The sequence below is a fragment of the Psammomys obesus genome, unplaced genomic scaffold (genome assembly GCF_907164565.1).
Source record: "Psammomys obesus unplaced genomic scaffold, mPsaObe1.curated_primary_1811, whole genome shotgun sequence".
Classification (NCBI taxonomy): Eukaryota; Metazoa; Chordata; class Mammalia; order Rodentia; family Muridae; genus Psammomys; species Psammomys obesus.
Genome location: NW_026590435.1, coordinates 930089 through 946179, shown reverse-complemented (window position 1 = coordinate 946179; position 16091 = coordinate 930089). Strand labels below are relative to the sequence as shown.

General features: G+C 48.0%; 2 protein-coding genes and 1 long non-coding RNA gene across 3 annotated transcripts; 2 read left to right on the top strand and 1 right to left on the bottom strand.

Annotated features, from left to right (window-relative positions):
- Window positions 1-22: 22 nt before the first annotated feature.
- Window positions 23-3294, bottom strand: LOC129676841 (uncharacterized). The gene is made up of 3 exons (XR_008720135.1): window positions 3186-3294; window positions 582-719; window positions 23-349 (listed from the first exon to the last, which is right to left on the bottom strand). It is a non-coding gene; the product is annotated as an uncharacterized LOC129676841 (long non-coding RNA).
- A 5864-nt stretch (window positions 3295-9158) lies between these two features.
- Rps5 (ribosomal protein S5) lies at window positions 9159-13199 on the top strand. The gene is made up of 6 exons (XM_055607372.1): window positions 9159-9248; window positions 10031-10139; window positions 12002-12211; window positions 12347-12475; window positions 12911-13009; window positions 13086-13199. The coding sequence occupies exons 2-6, from the start codon at window positions 10032-10034 to the stop codon at window positions 13152-13154; spliced, it is 615 nt and encodes a 204-aa protein (XP_055463347.1). The 5' UTR covers window positions 9159-9248; window position 10031; the 3' UTR covers window positions 13155-13199.
- Window positions 13200-14151: 952 nt separating this feature from the next.
- Rnf225 (ring finger protein 225) lies at window positions 14152-15135 on the top strand. The gene has a single exon (XM_055607366.1). It carries the CDS (start codon window positions 14152-14154, stop codon window positions 15133-15135), a length of 984 nt encoding a protein of 327 aa, XP_055463341.1.
- The last annotated feature ends 956 nt before the right edge of the window (window positions 15136-16091 follow it).

The window sequence follows — 16091 nt, the reverse complement described above, 5'->3', positions numbered from 1 at the left end:
TCTAGCCTCTTTAAAATGAGGATGTAGGAGTTTTGAGTCTGAAGGAGACAGAAAATGCCTTATGGCGATTGGGAAGTGAAACAGCCAAGTACAAGGTTAGGTGTGCTTGGCTCTGAGAGCCTTAGACTGCCATGGCCGGTAGTAGGCCCAGCGCCTCCCTTCATGAGTTTCAGTCTCTCAGCCTCTATAGGGTTCAGGAACACAGCAGACTGGATATCCAGAGAGCAAACGCAGTGCCCGGACTGGATGTGCGGTTTCGCGCTTCCGCCCTAATTCCACGCTTGGGGAGAGGGATGGCGGCTTTTTCAAGAGCCGGAAGCTTCGCGTTTTGTAGACCAGAGCCGCAGGACTAAACAGAATGACACGTATTCATTGGCGGTTGCCAGCACGGGCAGCGTAGACACTTTTCTCCTCTGGCAAAGGGGGGGTGGGGGGGAGGGACAGCGCAAGGCCTGGTGGGAAATGTAGTCCGGTGGAATTCCTTCCTATAAGCTGATTGGGAGTTGGGGGCACTGTATGTTGTGGCAACGGAGTCAGACGCTCTCCCCGACCCCACCTCCACCCCCAAGTGGAATATTTACTTGCGTTATCAAGGTGATGGTGACTGCGTAAACGGCCTACCAGTCTCCCGCCAGGCTCAGGTAAACGTTGGAAGAGTACTGGAAAGCACTAAAATGTCCCAGTGAGTAGGCCGCCTCCAGGCTGGTGAAATCCCATCTCTAGAAATGAAGCCGACCACTGAGTATTAGTGCTTGAAGAACCAGAGCCCCCAAGGTGTGTGAACCCTGTTTCTCCTGCTCTTGGGATAGAATGACCTGATTAAACCAACTGTCTTTTGTCGATTCTCATAAACCTCCCCATCTATGCCTTCATCTGATTTTTATTTTTAGACAAGATTGCCCAGGCTGGTCTGGAACTCACTATGTAACCGAGGATAACTTCGAATTTCTGATTCTCCTGCCTCCACGTTACAGGCAAGAGTCACCAGACCTACCTATACAAAAATCTTGAAATCTGGGCCTGGAGAGATGTCTCAATGGTTAAAAGCACTAGCTGCTCTTCCAGAGGACCCAGGTTTGTTTCATAACACCCACATGGTGGCTTCACAACCGTCCATAACTCCAGTTTCAGGAATTCATTGCCACCTTCTGACCCCCATGGGCACCAAGTAGGCAAGTGGTATACAATACATGCAGGCAAAATACACACCCAAAAAAAAAAATTTTTTTTTTTTTTTTTTGAAAGCTGTAGGACAGAATTTTAAGAGAAGCTGAAGTCAGTGCAGTAGGCGGGTCGTTAGAAGTCACCACCTTGCACCTTCTGGCTTAGTTTTCCCAAAAATACACACTGTCTTCATCTCATTAAAGCACTCATTTTGGAATTCTGACTTCCGTGCTGCAAGATAATGTGTTGTCTTATATTACTATTATACTTTGTCACAATAGCAAACAGGAAACTGCTCATTGGGGTACTTGAGGAGGGGCTTTGTCTCCCCCGCCCCCGCCCCCAGTTTTGTTTTCAAACAGAGTGTCTCAGCCAGGGGGAGTGGCACATACCTATAAATCCCAGCATTCTGGGAGGTAGAGGCAGGCAGATCTCCGAGTTCGAGGCTGGCCAGCCTGGTCTACAAAGCAAGTCTAGGAGAGCCAAGGCTATACAGAGAAACCCTGTCTTAAAAAACAAAAAAATCAAAACAAAACAAAACAAAAAAAACCCAACCAACCAAAAAGCAGAGTGTCCCTCTTTATGTTATGCTATTCTCAAACTCATCACCCTCCTGCCACAGCCTCCTAAGCACTGTGACTAGGTGTGTATCATTATGGCCTTCTTTTGTGGATTTGTTGTTTTGTTTTACATTTATTTATTTAGTGGAAGGTGGAGGTATGCGTGCTAACATGTCCTACAGCGTCTATAGAGGCAGAGGACAATGTGTGGGAGTTGGTTCTCTCCTACCTTGTGGGTTCAGGCTGTCCAATTCAGGTCACCATGCTTGGTGCTAAAGGCCTTTACCTGCTGAGCTATCTTGCCAATCTCTTTGTAGCAGAGAAGGCCACAAGACCAGTTGTGCCTTGTATTTGTTTGTGACTCCAGTCTAGTCACAAACTAGTCTTACATTTTTAGCAGTGCCTACTCCCATTTTCCTAAGTAAAGCAAGTGAATTTATGTAAATCTGTGGTTCTCAAGCACAGTTCTGTCTTCTAGGGAACAGTTGGCCATATATGGAGATATATGAGGTTGTGGTGGGGCAGGGACCAGTAGTAGTATTCTGTTGATGGAGGCCAGAGATGCTCTAAGCATCCTGAAATGTACAAGATAGGCCTAACCATAAACGCAATGTGCCAAGTTAAAGAAACCCAGTGAGGAGCTGGGATCTAGGTTACCTGGTAGAATGCTTGCCTAGCATGCACATATGGGGGCGGAGGGGGAGGTGTAGGATAATCAGAAATTCACGGTCAGCCTTGGCTTCATAGTGAGTTTGACACCAGACTGGGCTTCATAAGTTTGTCTCAATAAAACCAAAATATAAATAAATATGGGGTTGGGGACATAGCTCAGATGGTAGACTACTTGCCTAGCATGTACAGGGCCCTGGGTCAGTCCCAGCACTGGATATAGATGGGCATGGTAGCATGTGCCTATAATCTCAGTACTCAAGAGATAAAGGGAGGAAGATCAGAAGTCAAGGTTATTGTGCTATTGGATTTATAGAATAATAACCATGCTTTTGGTTTTGAATGAGTAAGTTTATTAACTACATAAAAGGAAAAGGAAAAGAATAGTGAGTGTTAGGTCTCAAACTCAGGACAAATAGCTACCTGAGGTGCCTATTCAACATATCAAATAAGATGTTGGCTACCAGGTTTTCCCAACGTTTTTCATTACCTGTTACAGAGTCATCCTGGCTAGCATATCCCACCCCCTACCCTAAACCCTTCAGCATTAGGGACTGGGCTGGGCTTCCCTTCCCCTAGTTTCTCTGGATTCTATATAACCTCAGCCATTTGGGTCATGCATCCCTTTTACCTCCTGTGTTCTTGGTCTCTGGGTTCCCAGGTACTCTCTTTGCTTCCTCTCTTATCTTCCTCTGTTGCTCCCACATACACACCCTCTCCTCTCATGGCCGCTTTAGTCTGGACCTCTGGCTGAATTCTATCTCATATCTCAATAAACCTCCTCCACCGTACCTGGGAACAATTATGTCCTCATTTTTTTCATTCAGTGATTACCAGAGAGAAGCATCACATAGATAACAAACATCATCAAGTCCAGTGTTCAGAAATCCTGGAGAGACAACTGAAGTAGCCTGATTAAAAGAGCAAATGAAAACTATGTCATCAAATCAGAGGCTCACAAACATAAGCAAAACTCAACTGGGGAATGCCCTGCTGAAACCACTATGCTTGTAATTCCTGACTGAAAAGTTCAGGAAGAAGGATTGAATATTTTCCATGGCCTCTCATTTATGTCATGGAATAAACAATAACAGCATAGATTGAAAATATTTTACCTTCTTCTTGTTTTTTTCCGTTGTTGTTGTCTTGTTTGTTTTGGTTTCTGAGACGGAGTCTTGCCATGTAGCCTTGCCTGGTCTGGAACTCAACATGTACACCAGGCTAAACTCAAACTCAGAGATCTGCTGTGAATGCTATGATTAAAGGCATGCACTACCACACCTAGTGACACAAATGCTCTTAACATCTCTTGCTGTTTTCTCTTCTCACCATTACAGGCTTAAGGGTCCAGCTTGCCCCAGGACAGGGTTTTGGAGGACATGTTTGGTCTGAAGTTAAGGAGCCATCTTGACTGTTCTTCCAAGTGAGCTCAAACATCCCTAACAGGTCAGGAAGATAACTCAGTGTTTAAAATGCTTGCCTGACTGAGCGTGACAACCTGTTAAATTTCCAGAATCTACATAATGGAAGGAGAAAACCCGTTAAGTTATCTTCTGACCTCCACACATGCCAAACATGTACTACATATATGTATGTAAATATATTTTTTAAAAACTGCATTTTAAAAATTGTATATACACACACAACCTGTGGATGTAGCTCTATGGTAGAAGATTTGCCTAGCATGCAAAAGGGTCTGGATAACATCCTCAGGACCCAAAAACAAATTTTAAAAAAAAAGACATCAGCATGATCCTGGAGGAACAACTCCTCTTCCTGGACACCTGGACCCAACTGGGAGAGCCAGGCTCCAACAAAATAAATACTCAGATGACTGCAAAAATCAAGTATGCTTCCAAAATGGAGGTTCTGGATCAGCCACAGAATAACTCTCCCATACCAAGCTGATAAAGAGCATCCCTTCCCTTTAAAGTTGGGGTACAGTGGGCAGAGAGAGAGGAAACCAGATCAAGACCTTACAAACAAATTCTGAAGTTCTAGAATTCAGATCTTCAGAAACCCTTGGACTTGAGTGCTGAGAGCTCCTACAGGCTTCTGCTGGTAGTGGTAATGAAGAGAAGATGGAACTCAAGGCCTTGTACATACTCAGACAAGTGCTCTGCTACCAGCCCCAACTCAACCTCCTGCTGGTAGGTTCTAAGCAGGTGTTCCACCAATGAGATTCATTCTCAGCCAATGCTATTCACCCCAGTATTCCAGTGAGGGGGTAGGACTTGATCCCATTTGTCATCACCACCCCAGCAACATACATTCCTCCTGTCATTCCCCAGTTCCGCTGAGCCACCCTGACAACACGTGGTGTAATTTACAGTGAAATAAACTGAAGTACTTTGAAAGGGCATAAGCAACACTCACTGCACTCACACTCACTGCACCTATCTCTGTGTTGTGTGAACTGTTTCTGGGGAGAGGTGAAAAACATCTGACTGCAGGTAGAGCACCACCAACAAAAAGGATTCCACAAGAGTATTAATAATGCCATGAGTTTAATTGGAGCATAGGCAAATTATAGGTGGCTGCATTGCTAAGGTAAATCTCTCTTACCCAAGCAACCTATTACCTGTCTATAAGTCCTCAGGGAAGACATTGGCCTCATAAACCCTTCCCCCTTCCTTTGCAGAAAGGGTCTCCTGGTAATCATAGCTGCTGACAGTTTGAGGGCAATGCCCATGTCCTGCCCAGAGGACAGACTTCCAAAATATTCTGCTTTGAAGTCCTTTTCCTGTAACAAGTATGCCTCCCACAGAGGGAGGCCAACCTTGGTTGAGCATGCTGGGGTTTTTTGAAGCAGTACTAAAAGGCCCAGAGCAGTGGGAATGGTCAGCTTGTCTGCCATGGAGTTTACAGAGAGGAGACAAAACTGTCCAGCAGGAGCTGGGGTAGCAACAGAGATGCCTGTCTTTGGACCATTCTGTTTTTCTTTATTACTATTATTATTATTATTATTATTATTATTATTATTATTACATTACTAATCTCTTGTGTGGGTATGTCCTGAGCCAACCCATTTTGCTTAAAGTCCTTAAAGACAAACAAGCTTTGTCTTTAAGCTTTAAGATATATTTATTGTTGGGGAGAGGGATGCATATTCAACAGCATACATATGGAGATCAGAGGACAACTTTGGGAGAGTTGTCTCCTTCCACCTTCTTTTGAGGTCGGTTCTCTTTTGTCTGCTGCTTTTATGCCCCTGTTTCTTCATCCCATGTCATCATAACAAGTAACATGATTGTGCAGTTTGCAAAATTTCCTTGGAAGAGGCTATTCTTCCTAGGTCATACCATGTCTGCAGAAAAGGACCAAATTCAGGTAGCTTTGGAGCTGTGGGAGAGACAATGCTGTGGGAGGGACAGGCCAGGTGAGATAGGAGACTTCATACTCTGGAGTCCTCACCCTCTTTTGCTGTGTGACCCTGTTACTTCATCTCTCTAGTTGTCATGGCTATATAAAATGGGATGTCTGTGTCATAAGGTTGCCCTGAAGAGTAAATGACCTGTTTGCTAGACTCCTGATGCCTATGTAGAGTCTGCAAGGGGTTTACCACAGGATGAGTCCAACTAGGAAAGGGCCAATGAATGAGAGCGGTGGCAACTCAGATTGACACCACGAGCTGTCAGGAGTCTCTCCCACGTGAGACAGAGGCAAAAGCCAATGAGGGCAGAGGTGGGTTTCTAAGGTATTTTAGTTACCTGTAGCTGGTGGATTAAAACAACAGCAATTTGTTCTTTCAGAGTTCTGAAAGTCTGAAGTTCAACAAATCAGGTATTGTAGAGTCTCAAACGCCTTGGAGACTGTAGGAAAGGATGTTTTTACACCAATTCCAGATTCTGGTGGTGCTAAATGTTTTGGCACACCCTTTTAATTCTAGTTCAGAGACAGACACAGAAGGATCTCTATGATTGGGAGGCTAGCCTGGCCTTCATAGTGACCTTCAGTACATCTAGGGTTGTAAACAAAAAAAGCCAAAAACAAAACAACACAAAAAACTAGCCAACTTCTGGTGGATGCAAGTACTTTTTGGCATGTGGCTGCATCATTCCAATCTGCTTCTATGGTCACATGGCCTTTCCTCCATCCACTCCTTCCCCTTTCCTCTTCCTCTTCTCTCTTATCACTAAAAGTTGTTTTCAAGGGGAAGATGTGAGCAGTGTCTACCCATTCTCCTAAGATTCCAATGGCAAACCAAAGCACATTCCACCAAAGCTCACTCTGGAGAACCAGTAGGAGTTTATTGCATTTCCTTACAAAGCACGGGTGAGGGGGTGCTTACAGTGGGGTTAGGTGCTCCTCCCACAGCAGTCCCCACCTGAAAAGCCCTTTATCCAGTATCAAGAATTATTTCCTCATAGCCATAGCTGCATAGATGGAGCCTTCCTCCCCTATCTGGCTAACTGTTCTTTATCTCAAGTATATCAACCCAGAATATGCTTTTATGCGTAAAAGCTCACCCTGAGAAAGGCTTGGGTCTACACTGGGCTCCCGAACACTCAGTATATACTGTCACCAGTCAGCTAATAAAGACTTTCTATTGGCTTAAATCCATGCCCAAGTATTCTTCTCTGATGGATAACCCACAACAGTGGGGAGCCCAGGCTGGAACTAGACATGATGCTTTTAAAGATGAGGACAGCCTGTGCAGGGCCTCCAAGGTCCCCACCAGCTTCAAGAAAGTAATGCCAGCAGCCCAAGAGTTATGCGAGTGACACTCTAGCTCTTTCCAAGAGGTCTAAGGGTAGGGAGAGGAGAGATGGCTCAGCAGTCATTTCTTTTTTCCCCAAGATTTATTTATTACAGAATCCTGCCTGTGTGTGTACTTGCATGCCAGAAGAGAGCACAGATCTTCTTATAGATGGTTATGAGCCACCATGTGGTTTCTGGAAATTGAACTCAGAACCTTTGGAAGAACAGCTTGTGCTCTTAACATCTGAGCCATCTCTCCTGCCCCAGTGGTCATTTTTTTTTAAAGTGCTAGCACCCACCTAGGAGGTTCACAACCACCTGTTACTCCAGCTCTACAGGATCTATTACCCTTTCCTAGCCTCTTTGGACTCCCATGCATGCATGCTTGACCTACAAAAAAATTAAGAATTTTAGGGGTGCTGGGTGTAATGATGCATCCCAATGATCCCAACTCTAGAGAGGCAGACAGGTAGATCAATGAGTGCAAGGCCAGCCTGGTCTACCCAGCAATTTGAGCTAGCCAAATTGTCTACAATAACAGGACTTTGTTTCAAATAGTAATAATTATAATGGTTTGGGATTGCTGGTTGTTTTTTTTTTTTTAGGTAGAATCTCATGTAGCCCAAACTGGCCTTAAACTCACTGTGTAGTAGAGGGTGGCCCTGAACTCCCGACGCTCCTGCTTCTACCTCCCAAATGCTGGGGTGGCAGGTGTGCACCACCCTACCTGGCTTGAGCAAACTAAATGTTATCTGTGCAAATCAACTTCTGCAGTATTTCTCATAGGTTTATGGGCCACATTCTGGAGCCCCTCACCTGCCTTCTGTCACCTAGTAATTCTCATGAGGTCTATAAAACATCTATTATCAACTACTGTGGTGCAGTGACAGCTTTCAAAGAGAAGTAGGGTGACACCCCGTCGCTCCCCAACATTAACCACAAGCTGGGCAAAGCCTTAAACTTTGCAGCTCAGAGACTGGCTAATTAGGCAGGATTCCTGGCATACCCCTTATCCCTCCCTCCACATATACGAGGTGTGAACTGAGGTAGATAAACAAACCTTACAGGAAACTAAATCCAGACCTGAGCTGTTCACAAAGACTCTTTTAGGAAGTAGCTGGGGAAGAGGATAGAGGCCTGTGTGGGGCGGGAAACTGCAGGGTGACCATTTCCATCCCGCCTTTCACAGGTCAACCTAGTTAAAAGAGCAGCCCTGAGCAGGTCGGTGGTTTCTCACGACTTTAATTCCAGCACTTGGGAGTCAGAGGCAAATGGATCTCTGCTGAGCTGAAGGCCAGTATGCTGTACAGAGCTAGTTCCAGGACAGCCAGGGCTAACATGGATAAGCCCTGTCTCTAAAACGCAAACAAAAAAACACTCCTGGGGTGAGTCTACAGGCAAGGAGTCCCTGTTATCGGTACCAACTCAGTGAGATTCCCCGCGCTGCCAATCCCACTCACCCTCCAGAACTGCCTTCTAGGTATCCCGCCCCGTGGCGGGTCACACTACTGCTGGTTGGCGACCGGAGCCTAGTCGCCGGGACTGGACCTGAGAAAAAAAGCCCAGACAAGAGTGGCCAAGAGGTTAAGACAGAAGTGATCCCATACCGGAAGCCTGGGATCAGCAGACCAAGGCTCGCCCGGAGGTTAGAGGGTGGGGTCCGTGCTTGTGAACCCGGATCAGTGGGAACCCCCGGACCTGACCCTACTACTTTGGCGAGAAATGATGAGCCGTGCTGGCTGCCTTAGCTAGGAACCCACGGCCCATGGTCCCTCAGTTTTGTAGCCTAACTGCTGTGAGCGTGGCCCAAACGGCCGAATTATTCAGATATGGCGTTGTTCGGTCCGCGGACGTTTCTGCGCCTGTGTGCCGAATCACAAGCTTGGCAAGTAGTTCAGATATCCGCCGGAAGAACCTTGTGGCGCTGTTTCTAAAAGTGCGCATGCTCTGCATTGCTCCTGGGCGCCGCTTATCCTAGCTTTAGAACGGTTCGTGAGCACGCCATGTTCCTCTGCGCGTGCGTCCCGGCCTCTGACCCGGAAGGTTTCGTATCGTTTAAAAGTGCTGACCTGCTGCGCGCGGCCTCTTCCTGTCTGTGCCTGGACGGCGCGTGGTGCACGCCGAGCGACCGACAAGCCCGGTCTGCGCCCTCAGGTGAGGCTGCGAGAGGACATAGAGTTTAAAAGGGGGGGCCTTGAGTGTTCTGAAGGGCATCTGGGGAACTGGAAGCGGGACCCAAGGCCTCGGCCTTCCCGTTTGCACTTCACCTCTTCTCTCCGGAAAAGGGAGTCTAGGAAACTCGGCACGGGCCGAGTTACTCTTCGCCTCGTGTTTGCACTGTGTTGACTCCAGACTTTCACAATCAGAACTCTAAGGAAGTCACTTGGTTTCCTGGGTTACGTACCGCGGTCGAAAATCTAGGTTCACTTGTTTTTATGACGACTGTTTTGTCCAGTACACTTTTCTTTATCGCTAACAGTCCCAAGTTTCTACCCTGAGCCAGACAAGGATGGAAACATTTGTATTGAATATTCATCTGGATTCATACTCTGGTCCTTATTGCCATATCTTATTAATGGAACGTTGAAAGCAACTAGTTGATGTCCCTAGGATGAAAGCTTTATAAATGCTCAGTGGGAGTTTGATCCAGGACGGATGATGATAGTTATCTGCATGGCTTCATGAGCGATCATACAGTGTTCCATGTATCAGCTGTTTAGGTTGGTGACTGTTGTCTCTTAGACTTTGGAGCCCCTGAATAAAGTGCAAATATTTACTATGGCTGAGTGCTTTTTCCTATTCAAAGCTTCCTAGGGCCCCTTAACTTCCTGATTTGCCACAAAATGGCAATTAGTCATAGAGAGTTTGGAGTGAGTGTGACCGCTCCAGGATGACTGGGCAATAACTGTTTCTTTTTGCCATTATCCTATCCCCAGAATGACTGAGTGGGAGACAGCCACACCAGCGGTGGCAGAGACCCCAGACATCAAGCTCTTTGGAAAATGGAGCACTGATGATGTGCAAATCAATGACATTTCTCTACAGGTAAAAAGGAAACTTGTTGGTTGGTCTTCCTAGCGTTTTCAGTAGGAGCAGGTGGGAATTCTTCCAGTTCAGAAAAGGACACATGACACCTTGGTTTAAACTAGTTAGTGTTTAAGACAGGTAGAAGCCAAATAAGTGGACAGCCACACCCATGCCTATTATAGCCTGCACCAAAAGTTGTTACTGTTTTGCCTTCACCCCACCCCGCCCCCCTCAAGGTCCTTGCTGGCCTGGAACTGGGAGATCCTCCAGCTTCTGTCTCCCAAGTGCTGGGATTAAAGGCATGTACCACAGTACCTGGTGTGGTATCATTTTTCATTTGTAGATTCAGTTAGCAGATATCTGTTGAGAAGATAGCTTTAACCTACTGAACAGTGATGACATCCATGTCAAAGTTGGTTGGTAAGCTGTTGCTACTGGCTACAAGAGAAGTTTGAGTATGAGGCCAGTTGGAGCTAAACAGTGAGATGTTCCCTGCTCCCCCCTCCCCATGTCAATTGGCTATAGGTGTGTGGGTGCTATTTTATTTTTGTATTAGTATAGGTAGAAATTAAGGTGTTTAAACTATTTGCTTTTGCCCTTACAGCCCCTTTTGAGGCAGTCTCATATGTCTGAGGCTGGCCTGAAACCTTGTCTAGTAGAAAAAGCTAATCATCTGTGTTCTGCCTCTTGAGTACTGGGATTGAAGGTGTATATCACCAAATCCAGTTTTATCGACTGCTAGAAATTGAACTCAGGGTTTTGTACAAGGCAAGCACTCTTAAGGCCAGTTGTCTCTGTTCAAAGGAATTAAAGTATGTCTGTTAACCTCCAAAGATAACACAGAAAGGGCCTGTGGGGTGGCTCTGCTTGTAAAGCAGTTGCCACCAGGCCTGACAAAAGCTTAACCGTTGGAATCCACAGGTAGGAGGAAAGAACTGACTTTTGCAAGTTGTCCCCTGACTTGCATGGGTGCAGGAAATAAAGGAGAAAAGAATACAACAGGACCTAGGCATTATATCTAAAGAATATTCAGTCCTATCTGGTGGGTCGTTTCCTATGTTTGGAGTCTCCCCCTCCCCCAAAAAAATTTGAGGATTTTCACCTGGTAGGCCAACACACTACCACTAAACAATTTTTGGGTAAGGGTTAAGATCGTGTGTTTTTGTCTCATAGAGCACAGTGAGTCGATCTCTTTTAATTCATCCTGTAGTCCAGAATAATCTGCCAAGTGTCCTTAAGTACCTAGGACAGCCCTTTACTCACTGAGGATTGTCTGATCCAGAGTGCCTACAGCATCTTGAATCTGTGTACATGCCTTTAAGACCAGCACTCAGGGTCTCAAGTTTGAGACCAGCCTGTACTACATAGTGAATTCCAGACTGTCTCAATTTATTTTAATAAAATGTACATAGTAAAATTTTTGGATGACTTATCTACTTTTACGTGTTTTGTCAATGAGGTTATCAATCTATTGAAGTTGTGAGTTGCTGTGTGGTTGTTGGGAATTGAACCTGGGTCTTGTAAAATCAAACCCCTTGCTTCCATATTAAAGGAAACTACTCTCCCTCTCTCCTCCCTGAGCAAGGTCTTGGTGATATACCCCTGGCTGTCCAGAAACTCCTATAGACCAGGCTGGTCTTGAACTGCTAGAGATCCTCTTGTCTGCTCTAGTATTGGGATATAAAAGTGTAAGCTCAGCAGGACAATACTTTCCCCTTTTGTGGTGTGTGACTTAAGCAGTCACTGGTTCAGTTTTATTTTCTCAAGGCTCCTGTAGGTCACAGCCTGCTGGGACATTGCCATGCCTTGGTTCTCCTCTGATCCTCTTAGGCTGGTCCCATTCCAAACTGTTCTTCATGCTCCTGTCCTTGCCACTCCAGGATTACATTGCTGTGAAGGAGAAGTATGCCAAGTACCTGCCCCACAGTGCAGGACGGTATGCCGCCAAGCGCTTCCGCAAAGCACAGTGTCCCATCGTGGAGCGCCTTACTAACTCCATGATGATGCATGGTCGGAACAACGGCAAAAAGCTCATGACTGTTCGAATAGTCAAGCATGCCTTTGAGATTATCCACCTGCTCACTGGTGAGGTAAGGCTTGCCCTTGATTCATGCCAAGCTTCACGGTATACATGCCAGATTGATCACCTGTGTGACACTGTCACCTTGTTAAGGTTTGAGGAAGTTGGGTGTGGATGTGAGGCTTATGGCCCTTTTTTCTGCTAGAACCCTCTGCAGGTCTTGGTCAATGCCATCATCAACAGTGGCCCCCGGGAAGACTCAACACGAATTGGGCGAGCTGGGACAGTGAGACGGCAGGCTGTGGATGTGTCTCCACTGCGCCGAGTGAATCAGGTGGGTCGGAGGCTTGTGAAGGGTGGAGCAGGAACCACCAGCAGGAGTGGGTAGAGTTCTGTCTTTCGGGCTTTACCAGGAGCCTCACTTCCTCCAGGAAACCTTCCTGGATTTCCACCCTGTGTGAGGCAGATGGGACTCCAGTCTTCTCCCTGGTCTGGTTCATCTCATTCTTAGTGTTGAGTGGTACCTGTAGTTTAGCACTAGATGGATTGCTTGATGCCTGAGTACTATAGTGCAGGACCAGTATGCCACTAAGTGCTTCTGCAAGGCACAGTGTCCCATCATGGAGTGCCACGGTTCTTAAGTGTCTTCTTAGTTGGGGGCCCATGAATTTTTGGGTGGGCAGCGTGTAGTGAGTAGCAGATACCTGTTGAGGTGATTTCCAGAGAACTGGGACCTTCTTGAGGCATGAGCCTTGCCTTTCTCGTCTAGGCCATCTGGCTGCTGTGCACAGGTGCTCGTGAGGCTGCTTTCCGGAACATCAAGACCATTGCTGAGTGCCTTGCAGATGAGCTCATCAATGCTGCCAAGGTGGGTCAGGGCACAAGGGTTGGGTTTGGCTCTGGGGACCTGTCTAGCATTCAGACTTAACCACCTGTCCTTGCAGGGCTCCTCCAACTCCTATGCCATCAAGAAGAAAGACGAATTGGAGCGTGTGGCCAAGTCAAACCGCTGATCTCCCAGCTGCTGCCTAATAAACTGTGTACCTTTTTGGACAGTTCTACTTTGTCTGTCATTGGGGGGCTAGGTTTCTTCTCACGGCTGTAGGGGGAGCTCACTATCTGGGCAGTGTTGACCCATGTGGATTGTATTTTCCCAGTGACCCAGCAAAATGGGGGGGGGGGGCAGCCTGGGGTGCTTAAGCCAGAGTGCTTTCAGTCTTCCCTAGCTTCTGTTTCAAATAGTCCTTGTTCGAGGTCTATCCAAGGATCCAGATAGCTAGCCCCTTAGTGTCCTAGTGTAGGGCCGCACACACCCCAGGAGCTCAGTATTGAAGGCTGATCGGTGTGGTTCTTGGACCTTTTACTTCCAGCAGGCCTCTGGTATAGATCAGTCTGTTCATCCTAGTAGGAGGGGCCTGGAGGCGGGGCAGGTAACAAGGCAGGTTTGACGAGTATGTGGGAACACAGAGAGGGTTGGTCCAGCAACAGATACACTCCTTCGGGGAGGGGCAGTTACCTCCCTAGTAGCAGACAAGCCAGAAACTGGGTCAGAACAGAAGAGACCACGATCTTCCACAAGTGCCAACAGGTAGGATCCCTTGCACACTGGCTAGAGTCAGTCATGTACCTGGGGAGTTACCTCTCACAACCTGGATTTCCTGCTTTGCTTCTCAGGTTTTAAGCTCCTCTTTAATACTGGGGAGGCTGGTCAGGACTTTTTTCAATACTGACTGCTCTGCTCCCTGTGGGGCCATTCTAGCCCAGTCTGGTGTTTAGTCCTCATGTATCTCCCTAGAGAGGTGGATCCTCCACATCTTTAAAGCTGCTTCGGTCTACTGCCGTTTGTCTAGACCTTTGGGGACTGGGTCCAACCAAGGTCTCCCTGTCCTCTTTGCCTCTTTAGGCCTGCTGTGCATAATTTCATTCTCGCTGCTCCTCTCTGAAATCTTGTCAACTCGACACAGACGCCAGGTTACTACCTGAGCTTTTCTCCCCATAGGTCCAATCTAGATGCCGTGTCCTCGGCTGCCCTGGCTCCGCCGCCACCGGGCCTCCCAGGGCTCGGGTCCCGTTTCCCCAGGTACCCTCTCTGCACCTAGCTCCCCTAGCAGAGGCGAAGATGAGGACGCGGAGGAGGAGGGTGATGGCACCCCTGGCTCAGGCCCCATCCTGGCCCCCTCATCACCCATGGAATGTCTTATCTGCGTGTCACCTTTCGATGGAGTTTTCAAGCTGCCTAAACGCCTGGACTGTGGCCACATCTTCTGTCTCGAGTGCCTGGCACGTCTGTCGCTGGCTACTTCGGGTGGCGGCGACGCAGTGGCTTGTCCCATGTGCCGGGCGCCCACACGCTTGGCCCCGAGGCGGGGGCTGCCCGCTCTGCCCACACAGCCCGGTCTGCTGCCTCGCGATGCTCGAGCAGCAGTACCACGTCAGGGCTCCGTGCGCTTCGACCGCCGCCGGGGCCTTCTGTACTTGCGGCCACCGCCACCAACTCCAGGGCCACGCAAGAGCCGCACAGTGCGCGCCCCGCCGCCTCCACCTCCGCTGCGCCTCGGCCGCCCTCTGTCGCGTCGCCTGTCCCTGAGCAGTCCAGCATGGGCCTTCAACGCAGCGGTGGCGCTGGCAGTGCTGGTGGCCGCGGGCCTCGTGGTCTCTGGTGTCTATATTTTCTTCCTCATTCCTCATGTCACCACCTCTAGCTCCACGCGGCCTCAGATCGTGGCGTTGGCCCCTGAAAATGGCTTCTGGGTCCCACCGCGGCCCACGCCAGTGGCGCCCTGGACCCACGCCTGGACATCCCTCCCCACGAAGTCTGACCTGGACGATACTCTACCAGAGGCTAAGAAGGACACACCGGAGCTTGAGGAGGCTGCCAAGAATCCAGTAGTAGAGACACAAGGAATTCCGGATACACCAACAGATCAAACACCAAAGGCAAAAACTGACCTTGGCTGGGACCCACAGGCATTGGTTTATGGGAAGAGGGTGTAACTGCAGCAATAAATGCCTCCGTGCTACAGGCCCTGTCTCCCGGGCCTGATGACTTCTGTGTCAACCTGGAGGGCATTAACAGAATGTACACTAAAACGCCCATTTCTCCATATCGGGGACTGGATAGACATGAACTCTTTCAAACCACTGTTGTCAATCTACAAGAATCCTCTGAGAGCATCTCTGATTGCCATGACCATCCAGCTGAAGGTCGCCTGGCCATGACTCTAGTAAGTCTTGCTGATGTTTACTTCTGAACCGCATACCTATGTAGATCGGAAACCCCTGATGTTCATCTCTGTGGAAGCCTCTTTCCTAGTGTTATCTACACGGGACTGTCAGGACATCATTGCCTTGTTCTTGGTGCAGTGCTGTTAGGAGCACTTCAAATTATCATCACCACAGCCCCCTGGTGGAGACATTCCTGGTCAGCTCTGGAAACTGAAGGATCTGGTCCACTCATCCTTTGGGCTCTCAGCAGGATCCTGGGGCCCCCATCTTTGGAGCATAAAACTGCTGTTACTATTCTGACCATGGGTCTTGCTGTCCACAGCCTGTCTATAAACTTCAGCACCTGCCCACCAGACTAGTTGGAAAACTTGGAGTGATCCGGCTACTGAAGACTGGCTTCCATTTGGAAAGTAATTCTCCAACTGGTCTTGGAACCTTGACTTCTCTTCTGAGCTTTGGTTTCTGGGTCCTAGTCAATACTTTGTGGAACATTTGTGGTCATCACAGCTTAGAGAACCAAGGCCCCCCCTGTAGCTCAGATGAAACATTCATTAGGGAAGGTTCTGGCCCTCCCTAGCTAACCTGAGAGATATTGGTCCTGATCGCAGTCAAAACCCATTCCCCCCCCCCCTTCTCCGGGGCTCCATTAGCTCTGCTCAGCCTTCCTTCCTCAACTAACGTCTAAGCTTTTCCAGTGTTCACCTCTACGGAAGATGGCTCCTTTC

What these genes read in the sequence shown, in the direction of transcription:
- Rps5 (XM_055607372.1), top strand. Translation starts at nt 10,032, where the DNA reads ATGACTGAGTGGGAGACAGCCACACCAGCGGTGGCAGAGACCCCAGAC. An exon ending in TCCACCTGCTCACTGGTGAG is followed by an intron (nt 12,212 to 12,346) that starts GTAAGGCTTGCC and finishes TTTTTCTGCTAG; the next exon opens with AACCCTCTGCAGGTCTTGGT. An exon ending in AGCTCATCAATGCTGCCAAG is followed by an intron (nt 13,010 to 13,085) that starts GTGGGTCAGGGC and finishes CTGTCCTTGCAG; the next exon opens with GGCTCCTCCAACTCCTATGC.
- Rnf225 (XM_055607366.1), top strand. Translation starts at nt 14,152, where the DNA reads ATGCCGTGTCCTCGGCTGCCCTGGCTCCGCCGCCACCGGGCCTCCCAG.